The sequence below is a fragment of the Parasteatoda tepidariorum genome, chromosome 5 (assembly GCF_043381705.1).
Source record: "Parasteatoda tepidariorum isolate YZ-2023 chromosome 5, CAS_Ptep_4.0, whole genome shotgun sequence".
NCBI classification, from domain to species: Eukaryota; Metazoa; Arthropoda; class Arachnida; order Araneae; family Theridiidae; genus Parasteatoda; species Parasteatoda tepidariorum.
The window spans coordinates 60,859,788-60,883,430 of NC_092208.1; the positions used below are offsets into that span (position 1 = coordinate 60,859,788).

The window sequence follows — 23,643 nt, forward strand, 5'->3', positions numbered from 1 at the left end:
ATGATTATGTGCATTAGTGCAGTGATCATGCATACAAGCGTGATTTTTGTAACAAGCAAAATGCAATTCTTTTAAGAAGAAATAATTATAATGCAAAAGAAATTAGGTGTATTTTGATCTGAGGGAAATACAAATGCAAAATTTTCGGGGTACACTTCACACAAAAGTAAAATAAATCAGAATAACTTTGTTTGAAACTCATAATGTATTATAATACGTAAATATTTTGATACTTGTTAGGTATTAAAATTATTTTGAACGAACTAGTTTTTTAAGAATATATATATTTTGATTAAATACTATAAAATGTTTTACATTATATGGCTAGATAGGAATTGATTGAAACGCAAAAATGCAAATTTTTTAAAAACTAATAGGTAATTTTTTGAAAGAAAAAATATATCATTTATAATCCTCTAGATGGCGGCACTACAGTTCTAAGACAATTTCAGATTACTTAATATCGTTTGCAGGAGACTATCTCATTAAGTATGAAAAGTAATGCACTAAAGATAAATTTTTATGTAACAATTGCAAAGTTCGTTCTTGATTTGTTTCCGTAACATATTTAAGTATTGTTTCTGTGCACGATTGCAGAAGTTTTTGAACAACGTTAAACAACACTTTTATTTAAAATTTATGTAAAACACTGGTATTTATGATTAAAAACTCAATTCAAAATCGAGTGCAAGACAAACGTTTTAAATATAAAATGCTTAACATTTTTCTTTCTTTTTTTTAAGAGATGTTGCACTGTAAAAGTTTCAAATTTCATACTCAAACTATATTCGCTATAAAATATTAACTATTTCACAGCTTTTATTAAATGAAACGTCAACAACGATTTGTTGAACAAACTTAAATCACTTCAAAGACTAAATCCATTTACAAATTCCTAATTCATTTCATCTCTGCTTCTTCAACAGCAAGATCACTGTGGTGTCAGAGAAATAGTTAAATAGAAATAATGTCGTTAATTGAATGAAGTCTTTTCTAAAGTTGCTTTACGTTTACTTTTAATTGATTGATAAGTGACAAACCGTACATTGCTCGTGAATAGAACTTCCATTGACGTTGATTTTAGTTTTCGAAATCAATACGGAGTGTTGCCATTTCACAAAATGTAACTTAATCGTTCAAGATAAAACAATTGTTCTTTATTATATTTGTTTGTACGGAGTCAATATTCAAGTAGCTTTTTATGTATGACGCAATGAGAATTGCCGTGTGTTTATAAGAAGTGATTTTTAATTCATTTGAAAAGGTGGATGGTAAGTTTTCTAACACAAATAGTTTTCAATTCAAATGATCTTTAAATGAATTGAAAAGTCGATTGAGTAGCTCTTGCAAACGTTATTTTCATGCTTTTCACGTGACAATTAAATGAATTTCAATGACGTTTTGATAGTTCTTCATCTAGTTAGTACTCAGTTTCAATTGGAGTAAACTTTTATAATCTGAAATGGCAATTGGGTGGTTTCCCCTTTTAATATAAAAATGGTTCATTTTTAAAAATAAGTATAAATGAGCTCAGCGTTTTAATGGTTTGCCATATAGTGAGCATTTTTATGCTTTTAACGAAACTGATATTTAATTGAATTTAAATGGTGATTGGGCCTTTCTCCATTCTCTTTATCGAATAAAAGCATTTTGATTCATGGGTCTCAGGAAATGAAATTTTAATATTCACTTGGTTATTTTCAAGAAATACAATAGCTCGATAAATACGACGACTACAACGTTTAGTTTAAATATGAAAACTAAACTTTAATGGGTGGAAAATTACTAGTTGTAAGCACGTTGTTTCAATCTATCTTCTAAAACCTTAATTACGCGAACGACGTTTTAACTTATTGGACGAGGAAAGTTGCGAGGTGTTTGGTAAACAATTAACTGCAATTTGGGTCATTAAACTTATGTTGAGGAATTTCTCCCCGATTCCCAGGTATAAAATGGTGCGAGACAGAAGAGATAGAGATAGATAGAGACAGAGATAGATAGAGTCCTCAGGCAGAAGAGATAGCCGTGGGACTTGAGTTTGAATGTCTTACCGGTTTGGGTGGAAAGTTACTCTCCGTGTAGTCGCTGGGATTGTATTTGAAAATGTTGTCTTGAGCTGCCCGGTCACTATTTTCCTCCCAGCTCCTGTCATGCTCATTGTTGGAGAGGGAAGAAGCAGTCCGGATCTCGGCTTTAAAGTCCGAGTCCCCGGACGACGCCGAATCCGACTGTTTCGTTTTTTTCTCAGACCCATAATCCTCATCTGGAAATAATAAGCGCAGAAATCAAAATAACAGAAATAAAAAACCCTGAGAAAATAAAATTTTTTTCTTCTATTGCTTTGCTTTTAGAAAGGACAAAAAAATGTATTCGAATAACACAATTTTTTATTGAGGGTCATTCAAATATTACAAAAGCACGTTTTTTTGTTGTTGTAATTTTGGGCTCCTCCTCCCTCTTTGTCAGCAAAAATATACAAGCCACAAATCTTATCCCATGCTTACGTAAGAAAGTCGCAAACGACCCTTGATTTAATTTTTTTAAACAGAAGTCTCTAATTTTGGGATCAAATTCGAATATGAGATAAAAATTTTCAAAAATATAATTCACTTTCCACAAGTGGAAAATTCCTTACAAATCTTTTCATTTTTTTTCAGTGGTACCTCTGAAACTGTTAGAAAATTTTTTGTCCAACTTTTTCTTTCTTTAAACTTAATTTTTATTTTATTTTATCAAAATGAGACATTTTTCTCAGTGCATTTTTGAAAGTTATTTGTTAAGATTTTCATGTCTTACTTAAGCATTACCTTCCCCTTTGTCAGCAGAAATAAGCTTACTAGGAATCTACAAGCGCTTACGCCTTTTATTTATTTTGCAAAATATATGGACTTTTTTATTAATTTATATGGTAATTAATTAATTGATATATTGTAAAAGGATATGGTTTTCAGCAAAGTAAAATTAAAAGTAAAGGTTCTGTTTTTTGAAATAATTTTTAAACTTAAAGAAGTTTTTTTTATTCATTTCTTTAAAATCAAAATTACATTGTATAAATGTATCAGTTGTATTTCATACATATAACCTGTAAAAAATAATTTTGAAAACTATTTATAATTTTAAAATGAAGTGCCCTCAAAGTATTACAAGTTGAAATTTTACGACATTTTTTTCTGTTAGAAGAAAAGTGCTATTCAATATTGCGAAATTCGCAACATTTTGTCCCAGAAAGTGAAATTAAAATAAATGTACAGCGATACCTTATGGCTAGTTTTCTGATATTTTAGAATAAAAAAATATAATTCATTTCTACAGTTTTTCTTATTTCTTTTTATCGTTTTTTAATCAATACGTTAAAAATCAATACGTTTTTTAAGGCTAACTTAACAGTGTTTTAATTTTTTAGAGCGATTTTTCTACCTGTTTCTGAAATATTCATTATTTTGTAATGAAAGGTCATTTTCAAAATTCTTAATTAGATACAATTTTAAAGCAAGGGGTTTATAACAATCAACTAATGTTATATTATTTCGTTAATATGGAAAATTAATCTCAAATTTTTTAAAGAGTCTTTTAATGAAATTATTCGTTCATTTTAATTAATTAACTACAAGGGGTAGGGGAGATAACTTGACTAATGTTTTAAACAAATCGGAATAGAACGATGACTTCAGTATATAATATTCAGAGGCTAAGTCCCTTGTTCGCTACCGCTCACCAACCCCCATGATTGTCAGGCTATAATTGTTGTTTCTTATTAAAAAACATTGTTTTCTATGTAATATGAAATTACTCAATTAAAATACATGTATTATATAAAGATTTCTAATCTCTTATGCCCCCTTTCTTATGTTTAACATTAATTTCTTTCATGTAAATATTTGTTTTGAATCATATTTGATTGGTTAATAGTATGAAAAATATCATATGAATCTATTTTCCTTCTGATTCTATTGAAATTTATTAGTAAACACAAATAATTTTCATCAGTAGTAATTTTTTTAAAGTAAAATTCAAAATTAAAGGTTTATTTTTATAACAAATATGAGGAGTTCATAATCGTAATTTAATATTTCCATTGAAAACAAGACAGAACCTTCTTCTTTGACTTGAAGTGTGCATAAGAGTTGTCTCATATGTTAGATTCCAATAATAATTGCATTCAGAAAGTTGATCATAAGTAAAAAAAAATACTTTTAGTGAAATTAAGATAAGGATTAGTTTAGAATATTGTATGTTAAAGTAATTCATATGTTCAAATCATTAACTTGCCCTACTTTTTCTTAACAAAGGTATACTAAAAGGTACTGGAGAAATATAAAACAATATATTGTTTTTACACTTATGTAATCTAACTTGTTGCTTATTAATGACTCGGTAGATAGGTACTTTTATTTAACTCGCACTAGAGATGCATAATATGCTGTTAGCGATGGTCTGGGAAACATCCCTAAGGATGATTTTAAGACATCACAATTTTGATCATCTGCAGAGGGCATGGCTCCTCTGATTTTGGTAGCCAGACGACTTGCGTGCTAAATCGAGCTCTTCACGGTAGAACAGTTTAACGAGGATCGATACCCCGTACCCTCGGTTTCTACGTTGGTCACAGTCAGTGATCCTTGACTTCGGTGTTCTACTGGAAGCCGCGTCTTAACGATCATTGCGGGACATTAATGACTCGGAGTAGATGAATAAAAGTAGTTTCAGTTAACTATTTCACTAGTTACTGCTTTCAGAAACTTGATCATTATCAAAAATTTTGGTTAATGAAATTAAAATAAGAATCAAATTAGAATTATAATGCGTTAGTACAAAACAACTATTTAAATAATTAAATTGTTCTTTCCTCTTTTAATAACTAAAAAGTAAGGGACATGATAGTATTATAAGTACAGACGACCGCGAAACACAAATAAAACTCTTCATAATTAAATATAAGACAGTATCTTATTATGTGAGCTAACTTTTAATTCTTTAAAAACTTGGGCAGAGTATATAGGAGTAATTCATTTAACTTTATAAGCGAATGCATTCAGAAACTTGGTCGTAGTTAAAAAAGATATTATAAATGAAATTAAGATATCAATTTGTATGACATTGATAAGCGTAATTCAACTATTAAACTGATATTTCCTCTTTTAATAACTAAAAAAGTACCTGGACGTGATATTACAGAGTGGCAACGGCTGCTGGAACACAATTAAAATTCTTCAAAATTTATAACAAGACAGCGCCTTCTTACCCTTACGTGAGCTAACTTTTAGTTTATCAAAGACTTGGGAGTGGATGGTAGTTTATCCTGACCAGTGAACATACAGAACCGGAACTCCGGATCGATCATTTCATTAAGCTCTAACTAATAACTATGAACCGGAAAAGCTCGCAAGGTCTGATTACTCGAGGGATAGACGACGAACCGTTCTAGAAATTAGACAAAGACTTTGCACCCATGGGGACTTAGAATTCAATTCTTGGGCTCCGCGTTGATTAGCGTAGAGACTATATTGATTTTATAACGGAGACCTTTAAAGGAAACGAAAGAGGGGGTCGAGAAATCAACGACATTTTGTTCGGTTTAAAGTCTAACAAGATGTCACTGTTAGTGACAGTTTTGCGTCCACAAAAGTAAACGGCTTGGCGATGTGTTAACTCTACGATTGGCGTTAGCATGGGTGTAAATAAGCGCAACTAATTTGAGAGAGATATCTGTTTTCTAAGTATTCTCGGCAAAGTTCTAAGATTGTTTGATGTCTTCATTTAATTTGTATTTGCCGAATTTTAAGCAACCATTAAACGGTTTTCTGTAGGTGTCACATTATTAACAGTTCATAATAATGTTCATAGTTCAAAATGAAGTTTTAAAAAGTATAAAATTAAACAGAAAAACAATTGACAGTAAGAACATAGCGAGTAATATTGCCATATTGACTTACAAACTAGAAAATAATTGAAAATAGACAAAAGCAAGTAGTAACAGTGGCAAAAATGCTTTCAGCTTCAAAATGCTTTTACTGTACTAAGACTCCAAACTAAACAATAAATGTTAATATAACTACAGTATGCAAGTTTACATAAACTATAAATATCTAATGTAAACAAATAATGTGTATAGAAAATGGTTTAGGACTTGCTCCAGCCATTATTTTATATTGTGTTGGTGTCTCGAAATTTCAAGAAGAGCAAGTTAATTGTAATTCCTGAAATTTCATTAATTATCCAGGCTAAAGATAATCTGCAAATAAATAATTTAACTTATCCTGGTAAATTTGCCGTGGCAACCCCGATGAACTGGCTCGGCTGAGTTATGATATTGTATTTGATATTTCGTTGATGTCTGGGAATTTTAAGAACACTTATGTGAATTCCTTGACATTTTTTTGGAGGTAAACTGCGATTAAATAACCCTTTGGATATTTTGTTTTGAAATCTATATAATTGTTTTAAAATTTTTGAAAGCTATTTATATGCACTGGCAAAATTTCTGGATCAAATAACCGTATAAAATACCGGCACTTAGACTGCACCATATTATATCAGAATTTTTACAGTAATATTTATTTAATTAGAGCGATTTTACTGAAATTATTACTGTAAAATTTATGGTATATAATTTTTTTTTGTTCTTTAACTTGTTTTCGTAAAAAGGGATTTTACGGAACCCTGAGTGCCAGCTGTACTTTTTACTGAAATTTTATTCGGAAGTTTTTACAGTATATAACAGTTACGCGTGATTATAATATTCTTAAATATTTAAAAAAAATATTAAAAATTTTTTAAAAATATTTTTATGAATATATTTTAAATATTTTTATGAATATTTTTAAACATCTTTATAAATAGATTTTTCTTACAAATATATAATGAAAAAAAAAAGAGTTATTTACTTTATTTTTATCAAAATAACTAAAATATAATTAGGTACGGCATGTTTGGTTGAAATTATTAAGCAAATTATTAGAATTTAAGCAAATCATTAGAATTATTTAGTTGAAATTATTAGAAATATAAGCAAATTATTTATCTATATGGCCTTATTATCTGTAATATTTAGATAAAAAAACAGTATAATTTCGACCGGGTTGTATGCATAATAATATAAATACAATAACAATATAATCAAGTAGAATAATTACACATAATTTTTTATCTTAAAAAATCTATCTACGATTCATTTATTTCTCAGACTTTATCAAAAGAAAATGAGAAAAATTAAAAAAAATAACTATAATAAAAGAGAAAATTTTCTTTGAGCTTTAAATTGAAATGTCTCGGATTATTATTGCCGACTCGAAATGGTGTATTCACAGTTGCGAACGAAATGAAAATCCGTATCTTTTTTCGCGAAAAATGGAAAAAAGCTGGCATAAAGTATAGAAATAAAGAAAAAGGGAAACGTGTATTATTACTGCTATTTGCATTTGTTTCGGTAATACAAAATGAGATTGAAGTCATACACACATTTTTTTTCCTTGCTTCATTTGCAACGCTCAACTGGGTGGTAAATAAAAAAAGGGAAGACAAATGAAAAGGAAACGCTACTTGTTTCGTTTTACGTTCAAATTTCATATTAAATCCTTTGAATTCAATGAAATGGTTTGCTTTTACTATTGCTTGCATTGTAATGTCTTGTTTAAATTCCACAATGTGTCTTTTTCTCTCGCTGTTCTATTACATCTAAGGAAAACTAGAAATTTCACAGACAAATATTGTAAGCTATCTTTTTTTTTGTATTCAAAATGGGTTGAGTTTTTAAGAAGTAAACATATTTTAGGGGATTTGATAGTAAAGTTTCAAATTATAGATATTTAATTTTCTAATTAATAAATTAATTTTGTTACATCTAAAGAAAACTAGAAATTTCACAGACAAATATTGTAAGTTATCTTTTTCTTCGTTCAAAATGGTTTGAGTTTTTAAGAAGTGAACATATTTTAGGTGATTTGATACTAAAGTTTTAAGTTATAGATATTTAATTTTTTTGATTAATTAATTTATTTTATTATATTTAAAGAAAACTAGAAGTTTCACAAGCAAATATTGTAAGCTATCTTTTTTTCAGTCAAAATGGTTTGAGTTTTTAAGAAGTAAACATATTTTAAGTGATTTGATACTAAAGTTTCAAGTTATGGATATTTAGTTTTTTTAATTAATTAATTTATTTCAATACATTTAAAGAAAACTAGAATTTTCACAAACAAATATTGTAAGCTATCTTTTTTGTGTGTTCAAAATGGGTTGAGTTTTTAAGAAGTAAACATATTTTAGGTGATTTGATACTAAAGTTTTAAGTTATAGATATTTAAATTTTTTTTAATTAATTAAAAAAGCGAAAGTGTGATTTAATTCATTACGTAATAATTCATTGTGCATTTTTAAACCTGTGCATAAGCAAATAAATTTTTAACTTCTTTTAATATTAGTATAGTTATTAGTATAGTTAATAAAATAATTAGTTTAAGTTTCAATAACTGGAGTGAAAATGGGCATAAGCTATGTCTCAAAAATATTACATTAAAATTTTTTTAAAAAAGAAATATGAATTTTAAACACATATAAAATATAATAATGAATTAGAACAGTCAATTCAGTTAGTTCCGAAATACATTAAGGTATGATATAAGTATATATGTATATCTATATAGATATACATATAAGTATATATGTATATGTATATATATCTATGTTACGACGTTCATATGTATCTTATATATTACGATATATATATCTAACGACGCTTATAAATTATATCTTACGACGTTAGACCATGGAAAGGCGTAAGACGCATTTCTTTTGTTTTTTAAGATTTTTTAATTAATATTTTTGGCAAAAAGCTCATAGCCACTCTCGCCTTAAAGGAAGAAATTGCGTGCTGTATCAACAAAATTTAGCCATATTTAAACGAAATGATCTTCAAATGATAGAGTAGTCGCCTCCCAATGGGATGACCAGGATTCGAATCCTAGTGATGAGTGGTCGATACGAATGCCGCACTCGCCTAACATCGACCATAGTGCTGACGTAAAATATCCTCAGTAATAGACGGATCATGGGTTCGAGTCCCTTTGCCGCCAGGTTAACGGTCGGAGGTTTTCCTCTGCATATAAAACAAATGCGGATTAGTTCCATTTAAAAAGGTCTCTGCGTAGGTAAATTTCTCCCAATACTTAATCTTGAAGTTCCCTTGTCTTCTGGATTGGGTCCAAAATTACAAGGCCATGGAGTTGAACATTGGTAGTCGTAAACTCAATATTGAAATAAAAAGGTGAAAAGATGAAGAAGATGACAATAAAAATAAGAATGTAAGTAACAGCAAAACCGGGGGAATCCTTTACTTAATATTTCATTTCATACATATCCCTATACCGAATGCTTTGTGAATTAATGTTTTATGAATTGATCAAAAATGCATCATTTTTAACTGCAAAATTGTGTTTTTAATCAAAGTTATAGTTAGCGAAAATTTCGGGATATCCACATGTATTATCAAAAAGAGAGGATAAAAATTTGTTTAGCTTAAACCACAAGGGGGAGGTGGGCGATTAAAAATTATTCATTAATGATAGATTAAAAATGTCTTTATTTCTTAAGAATGGAATGCGAATTTGGATCCCATGAAGATTAAATGTTGGATTAGGTTTGTCTATTTAAGTTTGGAAATACATTTTCCATATAGTATTTTAATTTGAACCTAGTGCTTGAAATTATTATATAATTTAAATAATGAAAATTAAAAATTTTACATTATTGAATGTTAAATTTTTTCGTGAAGTAAAAATTTTTTATTCCAAAAGGGTAAAAAAATTATTTTGCTTTTAAGTCAAGTGAAAGTATTAAATTCTTATTATAATTAATTTAAAAGGGAGTACTTGAACTATATTCTAGTTAATTCATTAATGCAAATTTTTTTTCTTGGCTTATTTCATTATTATTCTTGACGTATTGAAAATTAAGCTTTATTAAATTAAAAAAAACAGCACATTTAAAGGTTTTCTTATATATTTTTTAAAATCTTTTAAATAAATGAAAAGTAGTTAATATAAAAAACTTGTTTAATGAACTAAAAGGAGTTTTTTTTTAATTGAAAGATTTTTTTCTTAAATTACGAACATGTGGTTAAATAATTCTTAGTTATTTGAATTACTTTATTTGAAATGCAAAAAAATAATTATAAGAGTAAAATATTAAATGAAATTTCCTTTTTTGACGGGAATTATGATTTTTTCCTATTTAAATCGGTAATGTTTTTAGATAAAAAGCAAAACTGTGATGCAAAATAATATTTCATGGGAATTAAAATTACTTTGTTTTAAATACGGTCAGAAGTTTATTATAATAGCATATATTAACAACAGTATAATATTATATTAAATTAATAGTATTAAATTATATCAAATACACAAAATGAAATTGTTTATGACACTATTATATAAAAAAAATTTCATTTCCTGTAATAAAAATTATCAATAGAAAATTATGTATTTTGAAATTAATTATTACTATTATGTATTTTGAAATTATTATTAATTATTAATTAACGTATTGTTTTGATTTAAAAGTAAACTGAGCAGAGAAATAATTTTTTTTTATGTTTAAAATATAGAATTTCTCAGAAAATATATATTTCTTAAAAATTTTAATTATTTTTTGTAAAATTAAGAAAGAGAAGGTAAATTTCTTTAACTTTCACATTATTTTTTAAATTTAAATCGGTAATATTCTTTTATTCAAAAGCAAAACTATGTTAAAAATTTATATTTTTTATGTTTAAAACACAGTATTTCTTTGAGAAAGCATTCTTCAGAAATTGGAACTACTTAGATTGAAATACAGGCAGAAGTTAATTATAACAATACATAAATACTGTAAAATTTTAAATAAAAATTCATGTCCGTTAACATAAATTATGATTTTTTTTTAAAACGAGAATTGGTAAAGGTTTGTATTCAAGACTATAACTTTTCTATAAAATAAATATTTCTACTGCTTAAAACTAATAATACACCTTTAAAAAGCGCGTATTCTTATTTTCAGAAGTAAATTAATTTTGACTGTATAATAAATAGATTAAATCATTTTTATAATAACTGTAACACCCACTGTACAATTATCATGAAATATAGATATAACTATCAACAATGACAGAATTCCGCATTGCACATATTTTTCTCTCTATTTTTAATGTTATTGATGCTTCTATGGAGCCATTCATCTAGCTCTGTCCCTTTGGTGGCCATTTTCCCTAACTATAGGGCAGAACTGTCAATTATATGTTGCTTTACAACCACTACTTAATTCAGAGCCTGAAGCTCGTCAGCTATTATGGTCTCCACCCTAAATCGGTTGCCTCGAAAGGGAACTTTTTCATGCTTGTCCCTGTTTTTTTCCCGAAATAGGGAAAAAAATTTAGATATTATTTCTTTCAAAATGTGTGTATATTTTTATGGGGTGAAAAAAAAATCTGGTAAAATTGCCGTACATAATGACATTCCTGGTAAAAAAACAGCATAATTCTGGAGATAAAAACCAAAATATACGGTATTTAAACCATTCATTTGGTAACGGTTTACCGGAAATTCTTATTTTCAAAATTATAGTTCTTATCACCCACATTTAGTAAAAAATACAAAACTGAAAAGTAAATATAACCGAATAAATAGTTTTTATTTTATGCTAATAAAATTAACTAATTTTACCGCTGATATTTTAAGACCATAATTTTTTAATTTTACTAAAATCATTACAAATACTCTTCGTTCTCATAGAGACAAATCATATTCAGGATGCTTTGACCATACTTTTTTTTCTCAGTGTACTTTTTGAATTTCAAAAATTAATAATAAATATCTTTGTCAATTTTTAGGTGAATACAATTAACAAAAATGTAGAACAAATTTTTCTCATTGTTTTTAGGCAATTTTTCATACTTTTTTTTTAAGAATTTGAAAATGACTTAGAACGATCTATAATTTTAAGTTTTTCAAAAATGAAATGAAGAAAATACGCAATAGAACATAAAAGGTAACTTAGTCGAGTTGAAAGTTTGTTTAACTCATATAATTAATTTATTCTATAAATTTGTTTACAAATTTAAAAGTAAAATTAAATGCAATATAAAAGACGCAACAATTATAATAATGAAAAAGGAAAAACTTGATCAGTGACATTTACAGAAACGAGTTCATTTATTTTTAAGTAAATTTGTAACAAAAATTCCTTTATTAAGCTCAACTAAACCTAATTCTTTTCTTTAAATTTTATTTTTCTTGTATTTGAGAAGTCAAAACTGAGGATTATTATTTTGAGTTTTAATAATTGAAACTAAATAAAAAAATAAACACATTGAAATTAAAATTTGTCAGACTAAACTTAATTACATTTTTATTACAATTCATATAACATTTCGAAAGCATGATTTATTAATGTCAGAAATTCGCTAACATATCCGCGCAGTATTCAAAAAGGGAAAAAATAAATCCCTAAGCTCTAAGTATATTCCCTAAACCTCACAGGGAAACTTATATCCCGCAGCAAGGCTGTCAGGAAATATTTATAAAGCACACGGCAGATTATTATGTTAGGATAGATTAAGACAGGTTCGCCACATCCTTGGGAATCGAGAAATATAGCTCACTGCTTTCAAATTTGTGCGATGCGTCGTTTCAGAAACAAGGCTAAAATAATAATACGTAAAAAAATGAAAAGAAAATTTGAAAAATTGCAGACGATAAAAACATAGTTGGCAGAGTTCTTCTCAACTCTACACCGTTCTTCATTACGTAACAAGTTTCAATGTGTTCTGAATAATGTAATTTTGAATTTGCTTAGCTGTCTGCTTTAAATAAATGTTCGCCTTAAAGGAAATTCGTCGATTTCGAATTTATACAGAAAAATGAAAATTAAACGCTGGTTAAATTATTATCAGATTTTTCTTTTTTAGTTATAGATAAAAAACACTTTAAAAATTCCTTGCGGAATTTGGACTAAAAAAATATTACTTAAATGAACGTTACATAATATTGAATTGATTTGGTATATTACGAATTTATAGTGAAACAGTGATTAGTAAAATTTTTTCGGTTCAGCTTTAAGCTTTACTTTTTCAGCTAAAGTGTAACCTAACATATTTTTAACAGCATTTTCAAAAAAATGATAAAATATTAAACACTAAAAATATGTAGAAACCTTTTGACATATCTTTTTTTCTTCTTTGCAATCTCTTGCGGTATATAATTTATAACAACTGTGTAATTCGTCATAGTTTTTCGTTCTTAATGAAACTCAACTTTTTTTTATTAATATCAACATGGGGATAGATATAAAGTTATTTTTTAACGGTCATAAGGATACCTTAAGGAAAGAAGAATCCAAGGAGGAATTCATTATTTTTAAGGATATATTTTTAAATTTTTCTACCGATTAGAAGTCAATAAAACATCATTCAATTAAGAAATTTTTTTAATTCTTGTTCTTTTCAATAAGTAATTGTAAAAATAACTGCATATTTTTCACGGAAACTATTGATGTGCGTGTATACACTGTTAGAAGTTTCTCAGAAAAAATGGTTAAATAACAATTTATTTAATTGTTATTTTACCATATTCAAACGAAACAGTCAAATAACCACAAATAAGATGGCATTTAAACTGTTTCATATGAGAAAAATCGTTTATTAACTGTTTTCAACTTATACGGTTAAGAAACCAGAACTTTATCGCAGCGGCCCACCTAATGAAGTCTCTGCCAATCTCATATCCTACGGAACGAGTGTTCGAATTCCAGTGTTGACACTACATTATTTTCTCCATTCTCTTCAACACATAAGGAGTTTCCTGTGTCCTGAACTGCCGCAATTGTGACCCTGGACTAATAGAATACAATACTCTCATTCACGCATAGATGGCAGCACCATAAGGCTGTTAACCATTCTGTTTCAAAACCGTAAAAGTAAAAAAAAAAAGTTCTTTACTGTAAACTGCAAGGTTAATTATATGGACATTGAAAATTCTAACAGTGTCAGGTTCTTCAACCGAATCAAAGGTAATTTTGTATCTACTGAAATATTTCAGTTTTCGGTGTCAAGGCATTTTATTAAAACTTATAATTTAATTTTGAATTTTAATTCTTAATTGAACTGATAAAATCTCAAGAGTTGAATCCAAAACTATTATTCAGGAGTTTTTTTTTTGCAACAGAAGTGATGAAAAATATCTTCCGCAATTTCATTTATTTTTTAAATGAAATTATTTGTCTTTTATAATAGAAATAACAATCAAAGAAAATAATATTAAAAACGAGACATATCACACTTGAATACTGACAAAACCAAATAAAATATTGGTTTTAAGATTCATGTTCTGCATTTCCACCAATGATAGATAAAAAAAAGATAGATTTTTCATAATTTTAAACTAACACTGGTTCAAACTTTACATTAAATACATAAATAGTATTCATATGTATTAGTACAGCATGTAAATTGATTTTCTTCACAACAAAAATCTATCTAGTCTTACCTTTAATAACAGATTTTCTTCTTAGGCATAGTATAATGATAATTGTTATGGATACTATGAAGACAATTCCTCCTATGACACTGGCAAGAATTATTAACATTGGTAGATTTTCTAAAAAAAAAATATATAAATTTAGTGATGCTAATAAACAAACCGAAAACCAATTTATTGTAAATACAAATTAAATAAAAAGAACTTCACAATGAGAGTTATAAAATACTTTTTTTAAAAAAACTCGTAACAATATTCTATTTATGCTCATATTCCCAAGAACTTATAATTTAATTTGATATAAAACATCCAGCCAAATCGTCTAATATTATAATATATTTCTAAAAAGTTAAGAATAAAATATTAAATTGCGATCATGCGAAAGAGGTAAAATTTTTAAAAAGGGTAGCTGATAAGATATGAAGACTGTTATCAAGATTATAATTTAATTACATGATAACAAGATTATAACGGAACCTTTCTCGGTTTGAAATGAATGATATATTGAAACGTAGGAGGACACAAGCCGAATAAAAAACGCAAAATATAATCAAATTTAATTGGCAAAATTCTTATCAGTTGGAAACACTAATTAGAAGTACAAATGATAACTTTTGGAACAGTAAGGAATAAAATTAAGAAACTTTATGAAAATAAATATAATATACTAAAGAAAATACTGTTCAATTTTCATACTATCTATATTTTTTGTATAGAGGAACTCGTTTAAGGGATCGTCCTAAGGTATGCCGTAATTTTTTTCTTTATATTTTTGCATATTATTGTTGAAAAGATATATAAAAAATTGTGGTAAATTTCATAAAATTCCAGATATTTCGCCATTAGCTTTGGGAAAACATTTGGCCATTCGCTTCTAACATCAGGTCCATAGCCAATTCAACAGAGTGGGGGCTACATCCTTCATTTACCTCTCTAGAAGATCGTTTAAAAAAATCTTATCCAATAAAGTGGATGATATTTAATTTTTTGTTTGAAGTTTTAATATTTAGCTAAATATTACTCACAGAAAAAACTTGTGGTAAAATTACCGTACTGTATGGTAATGATATTTTTGGTAAAAAAAACAACAACATAATTCTGGTAATAAAAAACAAAATATACGGTATTTAAACTATTCTTTTAACAATTTTTCCGTTCATTTGGCAACGATTTACTGGAAATTCTAGTTTTCAGAGTTATAGTTCTTATTATCTCACATTTAGTAAAACATACAAAACTGAAAAATAAATATAACCGAATAAATGGTTGATAAAATATCTAATTTTGTTCCATTTATCAAATTTTATCACAGATTATAAAACCATATTTTATTGTTAATTTTACTAAAATCATAACCATGGCGCTTCGGTAAACTTACCCAGCTTTTCGGTGTTCCCATAGAGCCAGAAATTCCATATTCTGGTAATTTTGACCATACTTGCTTTTTCAGTGTAGTTATAAAATTAATATTATCCATATTTATTGAAATATTTATCTGTACTAATATTTAATAAAAAAAGTATAGATGGTATGTCAAATATATAAGCAAATACAAACTAAAAAGTTTTCAATGAAAATTTTTCAGCAGTCAACACAGTTTTAGCTTTTTTCCAGTCACTTTTACTAGGCCAGTCATGCAGTTATGTTTATTTAGAAATTAATTAGAATCAGTTTCAAAGACAAAATAAAAATTTTATTGATTAAGACTGAAAAAAAAAAGATGTTAACACTCATAATTTGTTTAGAAATAAATGAGTAAAGCATCATTTTGATGAGACTTTGTTGCAAGAATTCTCAAAAAATCCCAATATTTTTCTTAAACAGAGGCGAATTTTTTAGTTTTTACAACACAATTCTGGTAGGTTTTTTTCCAGTCATTTTAAGTACTTTTACTAGATTAGTCATGCAGTTACGTTTATTTATAAATTAACCAAAAGCAGTTTTCAAAGACAATGTTTATTAAAATTGAAATACAAAACAAAACTCATCAGTGGTCTACAAATAAACTGGAAAAGTGTCATTTTGATGCGATAACTTTCCAGTAAAAATTCTAAAAAAAAATTCAAATTTTTTTCATTCGTTTTACTAAGAAAACCGCTTAGAAGAAGGAAGAAAAATGAACTTTTTTCACTCAGTAATCCGAATTTCGTGAAGATTGCGTGCTTCTTTAAATAAATAATAAAAAAAAGGTGATCCATTTCCTCCCACACAGGTCTCATCCATTTATAAATTTTATTTTAAAAAGGCTATCATCATGAAATAATGCAATATTTGAGGGTTCATAATGGCCTGTTCACGCCGTATTGGGCCTGTTCACCGAAAGATCATAAAAGCGTAAAATGAAAATGTTCTGCGGAGCGTATGGGCCTCATGGATAGTTTCTTAAGCTTAAAATCAGAATTTTGCGGTTCAGAGCGACTAAGGGAAGTGAGGTAAGGTGGGAGGAGACAGAAAAAGAAGAACGTTTTATTAATTAAAGAATGGATTTTAGAAAGAAGTGGATATGAATGATCTTTGAAATCGATTAATAACATAGATAGAAAACAGTAGGGAATTTAACTATAGGCTTTAGTACAAGTAAAGTGGGAGCAAGCTTAATGAAAGCTATTCATAACAGTTTGGAGATTTGAAAAAGAATTTTTGACGTTTAAAAAAGTGCTAATTATAGATTTTTTTAGACAAAACGAAATCGATATCATTTATCTAAATTTACAGTTTCCAAAACACAATGAAACAAAATGCCACTGCAGGTCAAACTTTGAAAGGAATTATATTTTACAATTGTAAAAATTGCTTTGAAGAAAAAACACGCAAAATGTTTTGAAAGCCTGATTTTGTACATTCATTTCTGTTGCTATAACAGTCGTACAACTAATTTTGTTATTGAACTAACAAAAGTGTAAAGATAGAAACGGTAAACGTTTGTTACAGGAATTATTGCAAAATATAGCGTAAAGTTTGCAAACAAATAAATAAAAATAGAGTATAAAACTAAGCATAGGTGTAATCAGTGGTTAAACATCACAATAAAACTTCTGGGTTACAACTTTAAATTAGTTTTTATGTCTAAACACGATATTCTATATTGCTATTGGACTTGCATTGTTTACAATAATACTTTTGCGATTTAACATTCAATTTGTAAATCCATTTAACTTTAGTTGAAAACACAATAAGCAGTTGGTAACACTCAAAACATGACAACTCCTTATTTGATATTAATCGATTTATGGCTCACAATCTTTAGAATTTTTAAAATACAGAATAATATTATTAAAGATAAAATTATGAGTAAATTTGAATGCAATCTCAATAATGAAATTTCCTAAAGTATCAACCTGTTCACACATCATATCGTAAACATAGTGTAATGCAGGGGCAAACCAGAAATTTCCAAGATTCTGTTCCAGTTTTAGAATTTTGTTATTCTTTACACCCAGTTAACGATTAATAGATTTCTTCAATCAAAATATGTAAGTAACCCCAGACTAAAAAACAAATAATTATATAATATTTTAGCTTCTTTAATAAAGCAAAAAGAAATTGGATGTCACTTTAAAATCCTTAAAAATTTTACATTTTAAAACAAAAGTTAAATGATTAACAGTTAATAAGTTAAAAGTTAATCGCGAAAATCATGTATAATTTGTCTATCGAAAGAACTACCCATGCCACAATATCTAAAGTCGCCTGATACTGTGTAAACAAGAAAATGCGCATTTTAAAAAGGGGAGCTTTTCTCTACCTTGATTCTCTGTTTCTTCGTTGACTCGAGCCGAAACCTGTCTTAAATATTTACCGAGGAGAGTTATTTCTTTAAAAAATTACAATATGCTTTTTAAACTATTTTTGTTTTCTATTTTTATGACAACTGGACAGTTTGTTTCGTTTTTCAACATTTAGATGTAGTGACGAAAATGCTTTTTTGCAAAATATTGCGTGAATTTTTTGAAAAATATATTTATGGTAATGTATATAACATAGCCTACGTATTTTTTCAGGTGTAACGAAAAAGTACACAATCTTATGTTTGAGTTTTCCATCCAAGTGAAATATTATGATTTAATTCCTTCAAAATTTCGGAACTGCAATAAATTATTTAACTTCGATTATCTTATAATATTAGATTGGAATTTCATTATTTAAAAAAATAATTCAAGTATGAATTGTTTACAAGCACCGAAAGATTGTTAAATCGGCTTAAAACGAAATTTATCTTAACCAGTTTCACTTATTTTTGACAAAAAAAACCCCCACAAAAATTTTAGTGACTAAATTTTATAAACTACGCAAATTTTTTGGACCTTTTAAGGGTTAACTTAGAAAATGAGGATTCAACACTTTTATAAAATTTTGAGAAATTATTATTTTGTCTTGCAGGCAATTTCACTTTAAATGTTTGTGACCAATCATATCGAAATCTAATTTCCTGTAAGTTTTAGTACAAAATAATACGACTTTTAAGTTGAAAATATTAAAGAGCTGTGTAAAAAAAGAATATATTCCTATTTTGAATTTTAATACCCTCTCATTTTGAAAACTGACTGATCCAACGATATCGATGAAAAACTAAACATAAGCAAAACATTATGCAAAACTAGTACTTTTTCCAAATGAAGTGTTGGTAGAACATTCTGGAATCCCGAACATCTATAGATGTTTAAAAAAGACTCATCAGAAAAATAATAATGCGACCATTAAAAGGAAAGGGAGAAAAAAAATGTGAAAAGAAAAATGTTTCAAAAATATTTTAATGACTTACCTAACACTGTGATTTAGATTTTTCCAACTAATAGCGAAAGTTTTGTGTAAGTCGTTTTGGAGTTGAATTTTAAATCCTTTTCCAACTGAGTCAGAGAAAACGTTGGGTGGGAAAAAGAAGGGGAAAAAAAAATCTGATCGAATACCCTTTTTCGAATGATGGAAGTAAAAGTCGGGGAGGGAGGATTTTGATTTTTGATGAAGTGACAAGGTCTGTTATCGTCACAGGGAGTTGTCTTTTTTTTCCCCACCATCACCGTACTATGGAATAATAATAATAATAAAGAAGAACTCAGATTTAAAAGTTCTGGAGATGATGAAGAATATCGGTCGATAGTTTTTATCTTATAACCATCAGTTTCATTCCAAGTTTATTTTTTCCGTGAATTTTTGCAATAAAAAGAAATCTTCAGAACTCGTGAAAAAAGAATAAAACGTCATTAATGTTTCCAGCAGTTTGCGTTAATTTTTTGTTGCATATTTTAGTTCAGTTTCAAAACAGAAATTCACAGTTGGAGATATTTAAGTACTAAGCCCTCATTGGTCCAGGACGAAAAAAATATTTCTAAATAAAAACTAAATGCATTCACATAAAAATGCCCAGTAAATATTTTTTAAGCGGAATAAAGTTAAAAGTTAAAAAATGTCATAGCAAAAATATTTGTAATTGAATTAAAGTACTCGTTATTTATAAAAAACATGCGCTTATTTATATAAATATATTTGTAAAGTGTTCTTTATATAAATTTAATAACACTGAATAGAATTGGTAATTATTAATTAATTTATAAAAAGAATGACGAAAAAACATTTCTGTAATACCTAATAAAAGGTATCAAACTATTTTATTAGTAATTTTAATGAATAAGGTTTCTTATTTTTCTGATATTGACATTTTTTACTATTTTAATTTTCTATCATCTTCATATATTTGTTTTTTCACAGTTTATTTCTTGCGTTTCTTATTTTGAACCTTGAAATAAATATTTTTCTTCATATTTTAATGAGAGTGTAAGCATCTTTTAATGTCTTAACTACCAAAAAATATTTTATAATTTTAAGAGAAAGATTAATTTTATAATTAATTGATGGAGTAAATTTAATTTAGTTAATTTGTTGAAAAAATTAATTTTAATGTTTATAAATTTTAAGATTTATCAGTTAAAATGTTTTTAAACTTGTATCTAAACTGTAAAAATAAATTTTAGACACGTTATTGATTTATTTTTTTTCTGTTTTTGATAATTATTACATAAATTTTTATTTTATTAAAATTATTTTCATTATTTCAAATTAATAGTATTGTTTAAGAATTTTTCCATTTTTAGCCATGTGGTTGAAGAGCATAATCTTTCAAAAGCTTTCTGAAAATTGTTTTTTGAAAATTTTTTTCAGTAAATATTGGGCATTTTAAAACAGGTCAATTACTTAGAAAATGAATTTAATTTTTGAAAATTCGTCCTGGTCGGTATTTTCTATTAGAAAACTTCAACCTCTTGGTTGAAAATAAGGACATTCAAAAAAAGTATTTCAAACATTTCTTCCACTAGTACAAACTGAGTCAATAAATAGTACCTTAAATTATTTTAAAAGATTTTGTATAAAAATAAAACATTCTACAAGTAACAAAGTTAAAACAAAGGCACAAAGTTTTCGTACCATTATTTACAATTAAACAAACAAAACGTTTTTTACAGCCTATTATTTATTTTGCATCAGTGATTCAGAGACTATACTATATGTAGATACCTATTAATATTAATATATTCATCACACTTCGAAATAAAATTTTTCCCTGAAGAATGTTTGAATAATTTAGCAGAAACATCAGAAAGAACATCTTCTTCTACTAGAAGAAACAGCTCGTTATTCTAACTGAATCGAGATCCTACCCTTATTCTGATACAACCCATCTAAAACCTCTAAACAGTGCCAACAATTAAAGATTTTACCCAGCGGGAGTTGTCGTAATTTGCATAAATCCCCTTTCGCTAGAAAAGTAGAATAATTAGGTACCAGGATGTGCGAGCCAGCACCTCTACGTTATTACCCTTATCTCATGAACCAAACATAGATGTTATCGTGGCGTAAAGTAGGAGAAACAGTTATGGGGAGTTGAGGGGAGTAGAGCTTCCTCAATGATAAAAGGTTTTCTCTTTGGCGAAAGTCCATTTCGGAAATATTGTACAGATTTGTGTGAAGTCAAACGAAAATTTAACATTGGAAAACAGCAAACGATAAGATGTTAAGATTTTTAATGTTCAGTTTCAATCGTTTTGCTTAAGTGAACTTCCAGAAGTGAACTGAAGTGAGATTCGGGTGCGAAAGTCATAACGTTTCCATCGAATGCTTAAGAGAAGTGCGATTTTGAGAAGTTAATATTCGTGAAAGATCATTTTGGAATGTCCAATCGGAGATTGGTATATTGAAAAGAACATATGTCGTTTGATACCGAGAAATTCGAATCAGCATTGACAACAGTTTGCGTTTAAATAATAAAATAAACGACGACTCGTTCCACTAGAATTCGGGAAATTTTAAAAATGGTCGTCTTGATATGACCACTGAAATTTAAATTTAAAGTTATCAGCAATAAAATAATTAAAAGTTATTGGTAAAAAGAAATAGTTTTAATTTAAAAAATTTGTTTATTTATAAATGTACTCTAATGGACTATACGACTAAGTATATACTATTTAAACGTATTATAAACGTTGTTATATCTACGACATCAACTGATATCAGAAAAGGAGAACTATGAGCTTGGACGTTTATATTTTTAGTTGAATTTCCCAAGAATTGAGCATTGAGAAAAAGCTAAGTACGCATAACGTTCCCATTCGTAATCTAATAGAATTGAAAGTACGAATTTATAGCTCATTATTGTACTGTTCTTTCCTCACAATTACCCCTAATTTTTAATGTTTTCTTTCATTTATAACTAAAGAAATTAAAAAAAAAAACATCTCGTTTACACAGTTTAATATAAGCTGCAGTTTTCGTAATTTTTTTTTTTTAAATTTAAGAAGAAAAAAAAATGCTACTATGTGAAAAATATTTGTGTTGCAAAAAAAATAAAAATAAATAATAGTAAAGGATAGTAATGGTGATTTCTAAGGTGCAGAAGAAGAAAAGTATGGGGTTATAATACTTTTAAATACTTACTTTGCTTTTTAAGTAAAATGATCATGCTGTCTTGACCAAAAGTGTTCCACACTGAACAATTGTACTGGCCAAAATCATCATCATCAGCGTTGTGTATAATGAGGTTATTTTTCACTCCACCAGCTATCGTTTCTTCAACGATTTCATATCCATCGTTGTTATCTATATCTACATGCTGAAATTAAGAAAGAAATTGCTTGAATTATTCACACGGCATTGCATATAATTTTTATGAAAAGTTGCGCGATACACCTTATTAAATTTCATTCTGAAATAACGCACGAAACCCTATAAATTGAATAGACTGAATATTATTGGGTTTAATTAAAAAAAAATAAGGCAAAAGCGTCTTTAAATGAAGACAAATTTCGTTCACTAGTTGAAATTTGTTTTTCTAATATTGGATGTTTAACTAATGAATTATACGTAATACGAACTAAATAAGAATTATTTTTATAAACCGGAATGTCAGATACAAATATCTTAAAAATATTGTTTGTTGAATTTTGAGAACTTTAAACAAATATCTCATACATTAATAAAAGTACAGAAAAATAGTCTGTGACAAAAAGAATTATAACAAGACAAGAGAAAGCAAACACTTCTAGCAAAAGATTTGTGCCATAAAGTAATATATCGCAAATACATTTGCCGAACACATTTTGAATTAAATTGCGTACGAAATAAGTATAGCTAAATCTGGAAAAAGAAATAATTCTTGGAATCCAAAGTGGAAATCTTTGGGAATAATTCTTGGGAAGAACAAAAGATTTATTAAAATTTTCAGAAGAGTTGCAGCCTTCACACGTCAAAGTCTCTTGCCTTTTGCCCCAAAACAGCTGCAACATTTCTCACGATTCGAGTGCAAATGAAAATGAGAACGGATGAAAGAGGAGATCACGAAAGGTTTGAAAATGGATACATGGAGGAGGTTAAGTTGTTGGTTTGACGGATTTGGAATTGATTGAGTTAAGGAACAAAAGAGAAAAGTTGATTCTGTTCAAACGATTTTATAAAATCGTCTGAGCTTTGATTTCTTCCAAAAATATAAATAGAGCAAGAAAATAGCTGCATAATAAGAAATTAAAAAAAATATTGTTGTGTTTTGTTTTATTAAAAGAATAGAATTTTTGGAATAAAATCTCAAGCTTTAAAGCACAAGTAAATTTCACAATCGCAATTCTTTTAAGAACAATAGTTGGTTATACTTGAA

At 27.5% G+C, this 23,643-nt stretch overlaps 1 protein-coding gene across 8 annotated transcripts in view; it reads right to left on the reverse strand.

Moving 5' to 3' along the window:
• The window catches only part of LOC107440397 (irregular chiasm C-roughest protein), a 437,750-nt gene that overhangs the window by 6,649 nt on the left and 407,458 nt on the right, over positions 1-23,643 (reverse strand). For 6 of the 8 annotated variants that reach the window (XM_071181523.1, XM_043046457.2, XM_016053326.3 and 3 more), the window contains 3 exons: positions 22,431-22,605; positions 14,514-14,624; positions 2,052-2,263 (listed from right to left, as the gene is read on the reverse strand). In XM_071181523.1, coding sequence (XP_071037624.1) covers positions 2,052-2,263; positions 14,514-14,624; positions 22,431-22,605 — 498 coding nt within the window. The remainder of the gene's footprint in view (positions 1-2,051; positions 2,264-14,513; positions 14,625-22,430; positions 22,606-23,643) is intronic. The other 2 variants (XM_071181525.1, XM_043046459.2) reach the window with 1 other exon arrangement.